The sequence below is a fragment of the Ranitomeya imitator genome, chromosome 2 (genome assembly GCF_032444005.1).
Source record: "Ranitomeya imitator isolate aRanImi1 chromosome 2, aRanImi1.pri, whole genome shotgun sequence".
Classification (NCBI taxonomy): Eukaryota; Metazoa; Chordata; class Amphibia; order Anura; family Dendrobatidae; genus Ranitomeya; species Ranitomeya imitator.
The window spans coordinates 597,912,955-597,930,683 of NC_091283.1; the positions used below are offsets into that span (position 1 = coordinate 597,912,955).

General features: G+C 47.4%; 2 protein-coding genes across 6 annotated transcripts in view; one reads left to right on the top strand and one right to left on the bottom strand.

Annotated features, from left to right (window-relative positions):
* NAT9 (N-acetyltransferase 9) overlaps positions 1–17,729 on the bottom strand; it is a 76,347-nt gene that overhangs the window by 38,979 nt on the left and 19,639 nt on the right. For 2 of the 5 annotated variants that reach the window (XM_069752367.1, XM_069752365.1), the window contains exon 1: positions 1,527–1,679. The exons of 1 other annotated variant lie outside the window; for it this stretch is intronic. In XM_069752367.1, coding sequence (XP_069608468.1) covers positions 1,527–1,666 — 140 coding nt within the window. In that variant the 5' untranslated portion in view covers positions 1,667–1,679. 2 more of the 5 variants (XM_069752366.1, XM_069752368.1) reach the window with 2 other exon arrangements.
* The window catches only part of TMEM104 (transmembrane protein 104), a 40,506-nt gene continuing 24,539 nt past the window's right edge, over positions 1,763–17,729 (top strand). Inside the window, exons 1-4 of the mRNA XM_069752363.1 lie at positions 1,763–1,865; positions 9,513–9,603; positions 15,713–15,834; positions 16,706–16,784. Of these exons, the coding sequence (XP_069608464.1) occupies positions 9,559–9,603; positions 15,713–15,834; positions 16,706–16,784 (246 nt within the window). The 5' untranslated portion in view covers positions 1,763–1,865; positions 9,513–9,558. The remainder of the gene's footprint in view (positions 1,866–9,512; positions 9,604–15,712; positions 15,835–16,705; positions 16,785–17,729) is intronic.

Below are 17,729 nucleotides of genomic sequence, written 5' to 3' on the forward strand. Positions count from 1 at the left end.
GGCGCTGTACAAATATATATATATATATATATATATATATATATATATATATATATATATATATATATATATATATATATATATATATATAATCGTCTAACGGGTACTTCCGTATGTTTGTCTTTCTGTTATGGAAATCCCAAGTCGCTGATTGGTCGCGGCCGGCTGGCCGCGACCAATCAGCGACGGGCATAGTCCGGCCACGAAATGGCCACTCCATACTCCCCTGCAGTGTCCCCTCCATACTCCTCCCCCCATGTCAGTGCCCGCCGCCCACATAGCGTTTTAGCAGTCCGTTACACCGACTGCGTTACACCGCGGCATAACGCAGTCTGTTAACGCTGCTATTAACAGTGTGACAAACTGTTTACTATTGATGCTGCCTATGCAGCATCAATTGTAAAAAGATATAATGTTAAAAATATAAAAAAAAAAAAAAAAGTGGTTCCATTCTCACCTTCCGTCGTCCACCGATGCGCGCGAGTGGCGAGGCTGCCGCCAGCTTCCGTTCCGCTAAGTTATCCGCTAAGTCATCTGGGTAATTTCGCAATGCATCTCTGGGAACGGAAGCTGGCGGCAGCCTCGCACGCATCGGGACAACTTCGGTCGACGCCGGAGTATATAACTATTTTTTATTTTAATTCTTTTTTTTAACAGAGATATGGTGCCCACATTGCTATATACTACGTGACTGATATATACTACGTGGGCAGTGCTATATACTACGTGGCTGTGCTATATCCTGAACCCCGAACATCCTGTGACCAATCAGCGACAGATGCAGTCCAGCCACGAATTGACGCGGGATTTAAACCATGCTTTGCTGATTGGTCGCGGCCGGCCAGGCACGACCAATCAGCGATATTGGCGCGGGATTTAAACACCGCTTCAGTGATTGGTAGCTCCCGGACGGCCGCGACCAATCAGCAATATTGGCGTGGTATTTAAACACCGCTTCGTTCATTTGTCATGCCCGGCCGGCCACGACCAATCAGCGACAGGCACAGTCCGGCTGCGAATTGGTGCCAGATTTGAACCACGCTTCGCTGATAGGCCAGCTGGGCGCGACCAGTGATATTGGCGCGGAATTTAACCCCCACTCACAGCGCGACGTACATACATACATATTCTAGAATGTCCGATGCGTTAGAATCGGGCCACCATCTAGTTTATTATATATTTTAGGAGTTGGTCCATTTTACACTCCGACTCTTTTAACTCCACAGCCCTGAGCCTACGGCCACGTTCAGTATTTGGTCAGTAATTTACCTCAGTATTTGTAAAGCTAAAACCAGGAGTGGAACAATGAGAGGAAAAGTATAATAGAAACATATGCACCACTTCTGTATTTATCACCCACTCCTGGGTTTGGATTAACCTAACAGATACTGAGGTAAAATACTGAACGTGTGCATGTGGCCTCACACTGCTGAAAAAAAATATGGGCGCTCTGAATGCAAAACGAATGAACAAGGGAAGAGCCCATGGTTCACAGTGCGGGCCCCCAGCTGGTCACACCCTGGTACCTGGGCACGTGGTGGGGGTCATACGGCACCAGCAGCACCCTCTGCCCCCGCAGCACCGTGTCCTCGTTCACACGCATTGCTCTGGAAGGCACAAGTACAACGCTGTCAGTCACAAGACATGAAGCCAGGAACTCAGACATTGCGTAACCACTTCTTCTCACCTGACTACGTCACCACCTTCCCTCTCATGCCCCGCCCACTTTCGTCTCCTCCACTCGGCAGACAAGCCCGGAAGTGGCTGTGTGATTGACGCGGGTAATCTGATTGGCTGCTTCCTCACGTGATCTGCTGGCAAGCCACGCATGTGATTTACACACCCGGAACACTCCGAGAGCAGCGGTAACCAGGGGCGACGGGGTGCTGGAGGAGAAGGGCTGAGTGGTAGCGGGGGTATCTTAGTGTTCAGCAGTAGGGGGCTGTGATGGCACACGGTGGTAGCGGGGATCCAGTCTGTCGGCAGATTGCTGATTGATCAGGGGGATTGGTTGTTAGTGCCGAGTGTTGCTTCTCTCCCTCACTGGCTGTTAGTGCATGCTGGGATATGTAGTTCTCGAACAGCTGGACCGATGTGTGTGATTTTACATGTTTTGCATTTCCCCCTCTGATCATGGAATCATAGGTCTTGGCAGCCCTCCCATCTCATGTATCTGCTTTTGGGAAAGTTGGGTGACAATCAGTATGGCCGCCATTACTCAATGACACCCGGATATCCCAGAGTTAAGGGACAGCGCGGCTGAAAGGGCTCTGATCACTGATACTTCTGACTCCCAGAGCTTGGCATCCATCCGATTACTGTAGATCCCATTATCACTGGGATCTGGTTCCTCTGTGACATGTACAGGGAGACAAGCTCTGCACTACCCCTCCCAGCGGGGCCATTTGTGCAGAGCTCGTCTGCCCTAGATGTGGCGCTCTGTACATATGGCAGCCAGCGGATCATGCCATCCATGGATACCGAGAGGGCGCCATACATCTCTGTGCTCCATTACAGCTGTGTGCAGAGCTCGTCTGCCCTAGATGTGTACATATGGCAGCCAGCGGATCATGTCATCCAGGGATACTGAGAGGGCGCCATACATCTCCGTGCTCCATTACAGCTGTGGGCAGAGCTCATCTGCCCTAGATGTGTACATATGGCAGCCAGCGGATCATGCCATCCAGGGATACCGAGAGGGCACCATACATCTCCGTGCTCCATTACAGCTGTGGGCAGAGCTCGCCTGCCCTAGATGTGTACATATGGCAGCCAGCGGATCATGTCATCCAGGGATACTGAGAGGGCACCATACATCTCCGTGCTCCATTACAGCTGTGTGCAGAGCTCGTCTGCCCTAGATGTGTACATATGGCAGCCAGCGGATCATGTCATCCAGAGATACCGAGAGGGCACCATACATCTCCGTGCTCCATTACAGCTGTGGGCAGAGCTCGCCTGCCCTAGATGTGTACATATGGCAGCCAGCGGATCATGTCATCCAGGGATACTGAGAGGGCGCCATACATCTCCGTGCTCCATTACAGCTGTGGGCAGAGCTCATCTGCCCTAGATGTGTACATATGGCAGCCAGCGGATCATGCCATCCAGGGATACCGAGAGGGCACCATACATCTCCGTGCTCCATTACAGCTGTGGGCAGAGCTCGCCTGCCCTAGATGTGTACATATGGCAGCCAGCGGATCATGTCATCCAGGGATACTGAGAGGGCGCCATACATCTCCGTGCTCCATTACAGCTGTGGGCAGAGCTCTTCTGCCCTAGATGTGTACATATGGCAGCCAGCGGATCATGCCATCCAGGGATACCGAGAGGGCACCATACATCTCCGTGCTCCATTACAGCTGTGGGCAGAGCTCGCCTGCCCTAGATGTGTACATATGGCAGCCAGCGGATCATGTCATCCAGGGATACTGAGAGGGCGCCATACATCTCCGTGCTCCATTACAGCTGTGGGCAGAGCTCTTCTGCCCTAGATGTGTACATATGGCAGCCAGCGGATCATGCCATCCAGGGATACCGAGAGGGCACCATACATCTCCGTGCTCCATTACAGCTGTGTGCAGAGCTCGCCTGCCCTAGATGTGTACATATGGCAGCCAGCGGATCATGTCATCCAGGGATACCGAGAGGGCACCATACATCTCCGTGCTCCATTACAGCTGTGGGCAGAGCTCGCCTGCCCTAGATGTGTACATATGGCAGCCAGCGGATCATGTCATCCAGGGATACTGAGAGGGCGCCATACATCTCCGTGCTCCATTACAGCTGTGGGCAGAGCTCGCCTGCCCTAGATGTGTACATATGGCAGCCAGCGGATCATGCCATCCAGGGATACCGAGAGGGCACCATACATCTCCGTGCTCCATTACAGCTGTGGGCAGAGCTCGCCTGCCCTAGATGTGTACATATGGCAGCCAGCGGATCATGCCATCCAGGGATACCGAGAGGGCACCATACATCTCCGTGCTCCATTACAGCTGTGGGCAGAGCTCGCCTGCCCTAGATGTGTACATATGGCAGCCAGCGGATCATGTCATCCAGGGATACTGAGAGGGCGCCATACATCTCCGTGCTCCATTACAGCTGTGGGCAGAGCTCTTCTGCCCTAGATGTGTACATATGGCAGCCAGCGGATCATGCCATCCAGGGATACCGAGAGGGCACCATACATCTCCGTGCTCCATTACAGCTGTGGGCAGAGCTCGCCTGCCCTAGATGTGTACATATGGCAGCCAGCGGATCATGTCATCCAGGGATACTGAGAGGGCGCCATACATCTCCGTGCTCCATTACAGCTGTGGGCAGAGCTCATCTGCCCTAGATGTGTACATATGGCAGCCAGCGGATCATGCCATCCAGGGATACCGAGAGGGCACCATACATCTCCGTGCTCCATTACAGCTGTGGGCAGAGCTCGCCTGCCCTAGATGTGTACATATGGCAGCCAGCGGATCATGTCATCCAGGGATACTGAGAGGGCGCCATACATCTCCGTGCTCCATTACAGCTGTGGGCAGAGCTCTTCTGCCCTAGATGTGTACATATGGCAGCCAGCGGATCATGCCATCCAGGGATACCGAGAGGGCACCATACATCTCCGTGCTCCATTACAGCTGTGGGCAGAGCTCGCCTGCCCTAGATGTGTACATATGGCAGCCAGCGGATCATGTCATCCAGGGATACTGAGAGGGCGCCATACATCTCCGTGCTCCATTACAGCTGTGGGCAGAGCTCTTCTGCCCTAGATGTGTACATATGGCAGCCAGCGGATCATGCCATCCAGGGATACCGAGAGGGCACCATACATCTCCGTGCTCCATTACAGCTGTGTGCAGAGCTCGCCTGCCCTAGATGTGTACATATGGCAGCCAGCGGATCATGTCATCCAGGGATACTGAGAGGGCGCCATACATCTCCGTGCTCCATTACAGCTGTGGGCAGAGCTCTTCTGCCCTAGATGTGTACATATGGCAGCCAGCGGATCATGCCATCCAGGGATACCGAGAGGGCACCATACATCTCCGTGCTCCATTACAGCTGTGTGCAGAGCTCGTCTGCCCTAGATGTGGCTCTCTGTACATATAGCAGCCAGCGGATCATGTCATCCAGGGATACTGAGAGGGCGCCATACATCTCCGTGCTCCATTACAGCTGTGTGCAGAGCTCTACTGCCCTAGATGTGGCGCTCTGTACATATGGCAGCCAGCGGATCATGCCATCCAGGGATACCGAGAGGGCACCATACATCTCCGTGCTCCATTACAGCTGTGTGCAGAGCTCGTCTGCCCTAGATGTGGCTCTCTGTACATATAGCAGCCAGCGGATCATGTCATCCAGGGATACTGAGAGGGCGCCATACATCTCCGTGCTCCATTACAGCTGTGTGCAGAGCTCTACTGCCCTAGATGTGGCGCTCTGTACATATGGCAGCCAGCGGATCATGCCATCCAGGGATACCGAGAGGGCGCCATACATCTCCGTGCTCCATTACAGCTGTGTGCAGAGCTCTACTGCCCTAGATGTGGCGCTCTGTACATATGGCAGCCAGCGGATCATGCCATCCAGGGATACCGAGAGGGCGCCATACATCTCCGTGCTCCATTACAGCTGTGTGCAGAGCTCTACTGCCCTAGATGTGGCGCTCTGTACATATGGCAGCCAGCGGATCATGTCATCCATGGATACTGAAAGGGTGCCATACATCTCCGTGCTCCATTAAAGCTGTGTGCAGATAGGAGCAGCACAGAGTATTTAATAGTGGCCGTACAGATTATACCATACTGACCCCGCTGGACTCCGTTTAGGGGCAGATGATCAAACAGGAGGACTTTGTTCTTGTGGAGATGAGACACCGTCAGCAGTGTCTGGCAGCAGCCAACTCTGCCCCCCGCATTACAGGGGACCTTACATCAGATGCATGCACAGGTAGCCGTAGCCTGGCTGTGCTGACGCCGCAGAGTGATCAGAGTGTCAGTGATCGTACTTTGAAAAGCCGTCTGAGGATTCTTCGTCTCGGGTGACTTTTCCTCACCTCACTCCCTTTGACTGACAGATCACGCACGTGGAGACCTGTCAGTCAGCTGGCACGAGGCACGGAGATGCAGGCTGGCTCAGACCTCTGGTTAGTCCGCAGCACTCGCACAGTCCGTGTCTGAGTCGTACTGCCCACAGTTCAGACATCATGAATCTGATAACAGGTTCCCTTTAGAAACGTACGGTCTTCTTGGCCGAGCATACATGGATGGGGGGCTGTCTGATGAAGACTTGTTTGGCCTGTGACTGTGTATGACCTATACAAAGGATATCTGTGATATATGTGAATGTGTCTGTCTTTTCTTTGTGCACTAACCGGAGCAGTCTGTCACGTATTGAAGCTCTCCACACACATAACATCCCCTACATCTTCTTCCTATTTATGTATGCAGTGCAGTGTAGTAGTAAAAATAATATCACCTGCTGTTTCCCGCCATGTTAGGCTGCTTTCACACATCAGGTTTTTTCTTTCAGGCACAGTCCGGCAGTTTCAGGCACAATCCGGATCTGATTTTTTTCTTATGCCGGATCAGTTTTTTTTCCCAGAGAGTTGTATTAGCACCGGATTGTATCTGAAGGACATGCGTTTCATCCGTTTTGTGTCGGATCCGTCCCTTCAGGCTTTTTTGCCGGACACAAAAAACGTCTCCTGCAACATTTTTTGTGTCCGGCGAAAAAGCCTGAAGTGACGTTTCTGGCAATAAATGCATGGAACTGATGTGTGAATGAACATTTCCGGCGACCGAATCCGTTTTTACACATTGAGCATGCCCAGAAGCTTTGTTTTTGATTCTGGCACGAAATCTCTCTCTTTTCTCTCTTCTCTCTCGTCACCACTTCTGTATTTATCACCCACTCCTGGTTTTGGCTTACAGATACTGAGGTAAAATACTGACTGAATACTGAACGTGTTAACATGGCCTTGAAGTGACTTCTGGTTCCTGAGTGATCAGATGAGTCTGAGTTGATGTCACATAAGTCAGAAGATGACCAGGGAAGACTGCGAACAGTATTTTAATACAAATACGCTACATTGCATACAAATTTAGGAAGGTTTAGGGGATAACATTTTTGACAGGAATGTATTAACCTGTAGAGACCTGTTTACCAGCTGCTTGTTATCAAGCGTAACTAAAAGGTGCTTGTCTAAACGCATATCACACCACCATTTCTAAAAAAACGAACAGTCTTTTGTCTATGGGGCTTGTCAGACCTCGTGTCCCCCAGGTAGTGCTCTATTTTCAGTGATGGTGTGGAGTTAGGCTTTGGGAACAAATTGGCAATGGTGACATATCTGTTGGTAATGTTCCTGCCCTTGGAGGTTTCCAGTAGACCGGTGGGTTCTCTCTCGCTGTGTGGGGACAAGTGTCCGAGCTGTGCAACTGAGCATTTGTAAGAACTAATAAGACGCCGTCTTGCTTTTCGTGCTGTTTTGGTGAGACTTATCTTCTCGGACATCTTCACAAACGTCTCTGCCTGTATGTCCATATTCTAAAGTTCACTGTAGGTAATATTTAGCTTCCCTTTGTATCAGGATGTGCCTTCCTATTATTCCCCAGTACAGTATGTGCAGTATAAGCTGCGACATGATCACTCTCAGGAGTCAGATAGCCGGTGGCCCTGGAAAACATTTTGCTGGGGCCAAAATTTTAATGGGGTGGGTGGGACACCTGCTGTGCCAGTTGGTGGAGATATGAGCTGCAGGTGACAGGGCACTGCTCTGATTATGGGGGGGGGAGTACATGGCATGGCTGTGAGTGATAATGGGCATGTATTATTACAATAAAAGTGTGCATGCTAGTTTTCTCTTTGGAATGGGTCCATTTCCATATCCTCAGACCTAGACCTCTTATACCTGTAACTTCCAGGTATCTAGTAACCTGGTAATAGGTTCTTCATACAGTAAATAGGTGACAATCTACATGAATAAAGGGAGCGTTCTTTGTATAATGAACTGCAGCAACCTCATTCCTAAATTCTCGGCCTCCATACTGTTGCTGGGACTGCCTTTGTGTTCAGCATGTAAATGCTAACGAGTACATTTAGCCGCTCGGGTGTTGTTGCAGATATAGCTTCGGGTGATGAATAATGCCAGAACTATGCGTCCTAATGTGGGATAATTACCAGGCAGTCATGGTATTGTTATGATAACACCGTAGTAAAAGGAATGCGAGTGGCAATAATAAGAAACTCACAATGTGTTATTATCGCCCCGCATATTTCACATTCACAGTGTTAGCGCAACAATGAGTCTGAATTCACTACCAATGGCTGAACAAATGCTATATCTGCAATACAAAGGTGAGCCCTCCATCCTGCAGCAGCCTGCTCTATATTTAGCAATTCATTTTCAGAAATCCCTTAATGTGTATTGTGGTGCTTATTATGCATTTATTACCCCAATCTCTTACTACAAAGTTCATTCCCTGTCACATACTGTCGGCGGGGTGCCAGTAACTGTAGAGTAAGGTGGCCATAGTGAGACAAATTCTTGTTTGGGGAGAACATAAGGATGGGAGTAAAGCCCCCATACATGCTAGATAGCTGTCTATTTCACCCACCTCTCCCATACACTGGGGTATTTGTTCTGTAAGAAGGACCTACAGTTAGACATACCTGGTGGCGACCTATTTCTTACAGATTAAAAAGATGGAAATCAAACATGCCAGATCCTTATCTCTCCTGTCACCATGTATGGGGGGGCCTTATGTCGCTGGTGGAAACCTATGTTTGATTCATTCTCTGGACATATGCCATCAGAGGACACTGGTGACCCCCATATACACATTGGATGGCTAGCAGGACAGTCATCTAATGGATATGACCACCTTAATGTATGTTCTGTCCGTGCTCTCAAGGTGGCCAAACAAGATTGTTACCTAAAGCAGTCTATTTCCGCCTGGCCAGACCCCTGTCTAATACGTATTGTCATTTTTTGCTTGACTTCAGATGTTGTAGGAAAGATAAATCGGGCATGTTGGATTCCAACATGTCCAATCTGCCAGAGGTGATTGATTGCAATGTATTTCATTTGGAACGTGGCCAGAGCAAGCGTGTTAAAGGGGGTTTCCATTTCCAGGAAAGTGAACCCCAAATGCTCAAAAATAAGAGACCAGGTACTTATCTTCCCTGGTCCAGCACCGGTTACCCGCCTTTGCTCTTGTCTTAGTTTTTTGTCTGTAGCTGTGAAGTTGTAGTCCTCTAGAACGTCCCCCTAAGCAGTGTAGCTATAGCACGGGGTATGAGATGATCTGTGGGGTTGTTACCTGTCATCCCCATTATTTGTCAGGTAACCTGACAGCGATCATTTTCAGCTCCACCTATAGCAAATGTTTAATTCTGAGCGGTCTGGGATGGCTGTGAATAAAGGTGTACGGTGTAATGTTTACAGGGTAAGGCAGGTTCACTTATCTCTTTTAATGTAAAATTCACTGCTGTTATTTCTACTTTTCTAGGTTCCCCTGCCCCTTCTCCCCGACTCTATCCCTTCCCACCCCAGCCATGGCAGGTGAAATCACAGACACGGGGGAGCTCTATTCTCCATTTGTAAGTATTACAGTTATGCTTGTGTGATATGGAGTAATAAATAATAATAATCTTTATTTATATAGCGCCAACATATTCCGCGGTGCTTTTCAGTAGGTTACTAATGATAACGGTTTTTAATTCGTTCAGTGTCTGTATTTTCTGCATTCCGCACAAACCACATGTGATTTCGCCCATTTGATAGGAATAATAGAAACCCCAGTGATTTTCCTGTGTCAGTTATAGCACAGGCTTCATGAGCAGTCTGTTCCTATAAGGTGTAATTCACAATAGATCATATAGCCAATGAGAGTCCTTCCATCTGGTCACCCCGAGAAATGATGTTATTATGCAACATATCATGTTAGGCCAGTCTCACACGTCCAGATAATTCCGGTACCAGAATTATCTGTGTCCGTGTGCCGGTGCGTTTCTGTGGCACATCAGTGTGGCACACGTGTTCTGCCCGTGTGCCCACTGGGTACCACACGCGCCGTGCCGGAGACAGCGCTAAAGTTTAGCGCTGTCCCCGGCATCGTGCTGAAGCCCCATTCATATCTTTCCTGCAGCAGCGTTTGTTGTAGAGAAGATATGAATATTAGTGTGTAAAATGCAGATCCAGGTCATCACCCCCCTCCCACCCCCTGTTTGCCCCCCCCCCCCCTCCACTCCCCGCTGTGATTAAAATACTCACCTAGCTTCCAGATCCCTCGCAGCGTCCTGTCCTGGTCGCACCTTGTACTGTATGAGCGGTCACGTGGGGCCGCTCATTTACAGTAATGAATATGCAGCTCCACCCCTATGGGAGGTGGAGCCGCATATTCATGATTGTAATCGGCGGCCCCACGTGACCGCATACAGGAGAAGATGCGGCCAGGAGAGGAAGCAGCGCCGGCGAGGGAGCGAGCTGGGTGAGTATTTTCAGAACAGCGGGGGGGCGCACAGGGGGTGGGAGGGCAGGGGGCACATAGATCTTTATTTTAAACACACTTATTCATATCTTCTCTACAGCAAACGCTGCTGCAGGGAAGATATGAATCGCGGCTTCAGCACCAGTGGGGGGGACAGCGCTTAATGTAGCGCTGTCCCCTGCACGGCACACGGACTGCACACGGACAACATCCGTGTGCGGTACGTGCTTTACACGGACCCATTGACTTTAATGGGTCCGTGTAATACGTGCGCTCCCACGAACACTGACATGTCTCCGTGTTTGGCACACGGAAACACGGTCCGCAAAAAATCAATGACATCTGAACAGATGCATTGATTTTTATGTGTCTACGTGTGTCAGTGGCTCCGGTACGTGAGGAAACGGTCACCTCACGTACCTGAGCCACTGACGTGTGAAACCGGCCTTATACTTGCGTATCTCAATATGTGTGCGTCTTACATGGAAAACCAGAACCAGGGACTTGTTAGGACTTCTCGATGGGACGCCCATTAATTCTAAGAATAAACTGTTTATGAAGCTCTACCTTGGACCTTCAGAGATCTTGAGAAGGATGTAGCGGTGGGGCTCCACCTTGAGATTTTATCACATGTAGCTGTATGACTACCATAAACCTTGCACAGGTTTTACTGCTGTGTAAGGCTACTTTCACACTACTGTCGGATTCGGCCCGTCACATTGCGTCGGGCCGAGATTCCGACGCTAGCGTTTGATGCGCCGCACAACGGGTGCAGCAGATGCATTTCTCCGGCGCATCCGCTGCCCCATTGGGAGGTGGGGGCGGAGTTCCGGCCACGCATGCGCAGTCGGAAAAAGCGGTCCGTCGGCAGCAAAAAAACGTTACATTTAACGTTTTTTGCTCCCGGCGGTCCGCCACAACACGGCGCAACCGTCGCACGACAGTTGCGACGTGTGTCAATACGTCGCAATGCGTCGGTAATGTTACTCTATGGGGCAAAAACGCATCCTGCAAACAACTTTGCAGGATGCGTTTTTTCCCCTAAATGACGCATTGCGACGTATTCAAAAAAACGCCAGTGTGAAAGTAGCCTTAGGGGTAACCATTATGCTTGTGGAGACTGCCTCTTTTAGAGGAAGAGGGCATGAACTCTAGTGCCACCTACGGGACGCAGTGATCTTTAACCCCTTAGTGACTGGGACAAATTTTTAAAATCTGACCAGTGTCACTTTATGTGGTAATAACTCTGGAATGCTTAAACAAATCCCAGTGATTCGGAGACTTTTTTTTTTATGACACATTGTACTTTATGTTAATGGTAAATTTGTGTCGACATTTTCTGCGTTCATAAAAATATCAGAAATTTAGCAAAAATGTTAAAAAAAAAAAAAGTAGCGATTTTCAAACTTTTTATTATTCAATTGATCTAGATAGTCATATCACGCAAAAACGTTAATAAATAACATTTTCTCATGTCTTCTTTACATCAGCACTATTTGCCAAATCTTGTTTTATTTTGTTAGACGTTTAAAAGGTCTAAAAATGTAGCAGTCATTTTTTCAAGGAAATTTAGAAAACTTATTTTGTTAGGGACCTGTTCAGTTTTGAAGTGACTTTGAGTGTCATACATGTTGGAAACCCCCAAAAACCAAACCTGGATGGGAATGAGGAGCCATGCAGACAAGGATAGGGATGAGGAGCCATGCATGCATGGATGGGGATTAGGAGCAATACAGACAAGGGTAGGGATGAGGAATCATGCAGACCAGGATGGGGATGAGGGGCCATGCAGACAAGGATAGGGTTGAGGAGCCATGCAGACAAGGATGGGGATGAGGAGACATGCAGACAAGGATGGCTATGAGGGGCCATGCAGACAAGGATGGGGATGAGGGGCCATGCAGCCAAGGATGAGGATGAGGGACCATGCAGACAAGGATGAGGGGCCATGCAGACAAGGATGGGGATGAGGAGCCATGCAGTAAGGATGGGGATGAGGGGCTTTGCAGACAAAGATGGGAATGAGGAGCCAGGCAGACCAGGATGGGGATGAGGAGCCATGCAGACAAGGATGGGGATGAGGGGACAATGCATACCCTGCTTATACTCGAGTCGATAATTTTTTTTTAGGCAAAATTAGGTGCCTCGGCTTATACACGAGTATGTACGGTAAGTATTATATCGCTGGATTGAGCCTCTCTTTGCCTACATTATGCCGCTCTCAGATTAGGTAGCAAAATATGACAAGATTCCATATAAAGGGTCAGTATTGACTTGTCTAGAAATCAAGTCCTTTTCCTCTCTGAAGTGGCAATTTTCAGGTTTTACCGTTGTCATGGGCCTACGTAAAGTAAGGGCCCAGACTGACTTTGCGGATACCACCCACCAGCTCCTTATTAGTGCCCACGAGCTTTAGGATATGTCCTCACAGGGCTGTGTGGATTTTACCCTATTCAGTGAATTTGAGGTGAAGATCCACAACATTGATATTTTTTTTTTAAACAATGGGATTTGGTACAATCTCCTGCATTTGCTTATACTGCACTGCTAATTTTTCACCCTTTTGCAAAGGAAATGATTGGCCCTGTCACTCCCGATCACTGCATGTTTTTAAGGAGTCTGAAGGAGCCCGTTGGAGGGCTCGTGTCACCATTCCTTTTATACATGAATAATCTTTCATCCCAGGGTTTTAGTAGGTATCAGTCCATTTGTCAGCCACATTTTTTTAAACTTTTTTTTTTTTTTTACTTTTGCCATGCTTCAATAGCCTCCATGGGAGGCTAGAAGCAGGCACAGCACGATCGCCTCTGCTACATAGCAGCGATCTGCTGTTCGCTGCTATGTGGCAGAATTGCAGGTGTGCTGTGAGCGCCGACCACAGAGTGGCGCTCACAGCTACTGGCGATCAGTAACCATAGAGGTCTCAAGGACCTCTATGGTTACAATGGAGAAGCATCGCCGACCTCCGATCATGTGACGGGGGTCGGCGATGGACGTCATTTCCGGCCGCCCGGCCGGATGCGGTAGTTAAATGCCGCTGTCTGCGTTTGGCAGCAGCATTTAACTAGTTAATAGGCGCGGGCAGATCGCGATTCCTCTCGCGCCTATTACGGGCACATGTCAGCTGTTCAAAACAGCTGACATGTCCCGGCTTTGATGCGGGCTCACCGCCGGAGCCCGCATCAAAGCAGGGGATCTGACCTCGGACGTACTATCCCGTCCGAGGTCAGAAAGGGGTTTTAAGTGCAGTTCTACAGACCTCCATTGTCCCTACATAAAGATCTGTATCAGGCGACACAAGCTCATTCAGATATTTTCCGGAACACCATTGCCAGAGCATTTTTTGGAAACTTACAAGACGCACGTGTCTGGCAGTTTTTCAGAGCTTACTAACCAAAGGGACACTATGTTATGTACACTTCCCCAATTAAGCGACTGTTGTCAAGACATTTGCTGGCTCAGCTCCATGACTAAGGCCAGAGGTTGAGTAAAGCATCTGACTAAGGAGTTACAAGATCACTGGCCTTGCTGACATCAAGAACTTGGCAGAGGCACAGTGACGAAACATAAGAAATATGTAAAATGATCATGTTCTACAACCCATAATAACTTGTCATGAATGGCCAGCTACTATGGACCCCTAAGACCCTGTATTACCATCACAAATCCAGCTGCAATCTACTGACACAGTGGGACAATAAGTATACATAAATAGTAATAAGATACACTACGGATTTTGCAAGTTTTCCCATCTACAAAGAATGGAGAGGTGTGTAATATTTATTGTAGGTAACTTCAACTGTGAGAGACAGAATCTAAAACTAAAATCCAGAAAATCACTTTGTAAGATTTTTACATGATGAATTAGCATTTTATTGCATAGAATAAGTATTTGATACAATAGAAAAACAGAACTTAATATTTGGTACAGAGACCTTTGTTTGCAGTTATAGAGGTCAGATGTTTCCTGTAGTTCTTCACCAAGTTTGCACACACTGCAGCAGGGATTTTTGTCCAGTCCTCCATACAGATCTTCTCTAGATCTTTCAGGTTTTGGGACTGTCTCTGTGCAACATTTGAGTTTCAGCTCCGTCCAAAGATTTTCTATTGGGTTTAGGTCTGGAGACTGGCTAGGTCATGCCAGGACCTTGAAATGCTTCTTACGGAGCCACTCCTCAGTTGCCCTGGCTGTGTATTTCGGGTCATTGTTATGCTGGAAGGCCTAGCCACAACCCATTTTCCATGCTCTTACAGAGGGAAGGAGGTTGTTGGCCAAAAGTTTGCGATGCATGGCCACATCCATCCTCCTTTCAATGCGGTGTGGTCGTCCTGTTCCCTTTGCAGAAAAGCACCCCCAAAATATGACGTTTCCCTCACCATGCTTCACGGTTGGGATGGTGTTCTTGAGGATGTACTTATCCTTCTTCTTCCTCCACTTACAGCGAGTGGAGTTGCTACCAAAAAGTTCTATTTTGGTCTCCCCTGATCATATGAACTTCTCCCATGCCTCATCTGGATAATCCAGATGGTCATTGGCGAACTTCAAATGAGCCTGGACATGTGCTGGTATGGGGACCTTGCGTGCCCTGCAGGATTTTAATCCATGATGGCGTACTGTGTTATTAACGATAATGTTTGACACTGTGGTCTCAGCTCTCTTCAGGTCATTGATCAGGTCTTCCCAAGTAGTTCTTTACTGATTCCTGACCTTTCTCAGAATGATACTTACCCCACGAGGCAAAATCTTGCATGGAGACCCAGACCAAAGAAGCTTGACAGTGTTTCTTCCATTCTCTAATAATTGTGCCAGTAGTGGTTACCTTCTCACCAGGCTTCTTGCTTATTGTCCTGTAGCCCATCCCAGCTTTGTGCAGGTCTACAATTTAGTCCATAGTGTCCTTGGACAGCTCTTTGGTCTTGGCCATAGTGGAGAGGTTGGAGTGTGACCAGACCTCTCCATTCTTTGTAGGTACGAAAACTTGCAAAATTGTCAATGTATCAAATACTTATCTTCCCCACTGTATATGGGTCACTGCATAAACTGCAATTTCTCTGGCAGCCTGTAAAAATCCAGATTTCCTCTGTTTGCCCTGCCATCTCTCTTTTTTTTGGAAGTGGTATTTAAGCAGTCCCACACCTTATTACAAATTGAAGCCATCTGAAATATTAATTTCCTGTTCAAATTCTTTTTAATAATACAACTATTTTTTTTCCTGCAGGTGGGCCTGATATACATGTTTAACTTAATTGTTGGCACAGGCGCCCTCACAATGCCCAAGGCATTTGCCAACGCCGGCTGGTTAATAAGTCTTATTCTCATCATCTTCTTGGCGTTTATGAGGTGAGTACACCAGTGCCATACTGTGTTCCATGGTTATCTTGTGCCACCATAAACAGGAGTCAGTGTGGCAGTTTGTAGGGTACAGATTCCTAAATAGGTTTGCTGCCATGATGGATCCTTTTTTTAAAAGTCAATTCTTTTAAAGGGAATGTTCACAGTTGAGCAACACTTATCATGAGATCTATGAATATATGAACGCAGTATGCTGCCCTGATTGATGGCTGCGTGCATATTTCCCCACAAATATATTGTAAAATTGGTATGCTATGCTAGAACTTACTGTTCTGAGTTTCTTACCACTTGGACTATCTGTCATGAGTTTTTTGGACTAAATATATATTTTTGTTAAAGGGGCTGTCCGGTCTAAAATTACAAGTCTGCAGTCACTGTGACTGCAGACTTGTGAATCGTCCCAGCACATACTCTCGGCCACGTGACCTCCGTTCTGGCCACTGACAGGCAAATCTTTACGACGCGTAGTGTATGTGCTCTGGCAGGTTTCACAAATCTGCAGTGACAGTGTCATTTTAGGCCAGACAACCCCTTTAAATCTATTGTCCCTCACATGTGTGGTGTTTAGTATGAATTTGTTGCATTACGGGGTTGTTCTGAATTAGAAAAACATAGCTGTTTTTATTTAAAAAATGGCAGCACACCTGTACACGTGTAGGTTGTCGTAACTCGGCCCTATTCCTTTCATTCAAGCTGGGCTGCAGTACCAGACTGGACCCGTGGACAAGTGGGGTGCTGTTTGAGACCATTTAAAAAAAAAATAAAATCCTGCACAACAATAGCCATTTATGTGAGCGTGGCCCTATTTCACATTTACATTAGCCTTCCTTGCTAACTTGGTGATATTTCCCTCTTCTAGCTATATGACAACAACCTTTGTTGTTGAAGCTATGGCTGCTGCTAATGCCCAGCTACGCTGGAAGAGATGGGAGAAAGAGGTGGTGAGTTCAGTCTCTGTAAAGTAATCAAATGTTTTGTTGTTTAAAGGGAATCGGCAGAATGTTGTACTCTAAACTACTTCTATGCGTCTGTAGCTCTGTCAAAGACAAGTCCACCAATACATGGCCAGTCTGTTCCTCCATTACTGAGAAATCAGTGTTTGAATTGATATATAAACAAGGCTAAGGATCTGAAGCCTCGGTCACTCCAGCTCTCTTCCCTGATCAGCCACTCCTGCTCCTGCTTAACTGATTGCTCCTTTGTCTGAAGTCACACCGCATAGAGGCTGTCAGCCAATCAGGAGGAGGCGGTGCTGGAGTGACAATGGCTTCAGATCTACCATAGCTCGTCCGCCTCATTTGCATATCAATTCAAACATTGATTTTTCAGTAATGGAGGATTTGACTGGCCATATAAAGGTATTGCTGGACTTGTTTTTGAAAGATCTACATGTGCATATAAATAGTTTGGGGGTGAAAACCCGCTGACATTCCTTTTAAAAGAGATTGTCTAGTGAAAACAGGTTATCATCTATTCATAAGATAGGTGATAAGTTATTGATCCATTGTGATCCGCATTGACCGGCAGAACAGAGAAATTTCCTTAAAAAAAGCATTAAAACATTCTCTCTCAATATTCTGGCATTTGGCCAATATTAATAATTATGGCAATCCTATGGTAATCCTAATTGGCCTAAAATAGGAAACCTTTATTCTAATTTCATGTCAGATAGTGAGAAAAACTTGTTCATGTGTATTTTTATATAGTGTATTTAAACTTCTGGCTTCAACTGTGTGCGTATATATATATATATATATATATATATATATATATATATATATATATATATATATATATATATATATATATATATATATATATATATATATATATATATATATATATCTAATATATAAAGCTGAATGTGTGTATGTGTGTGTGTA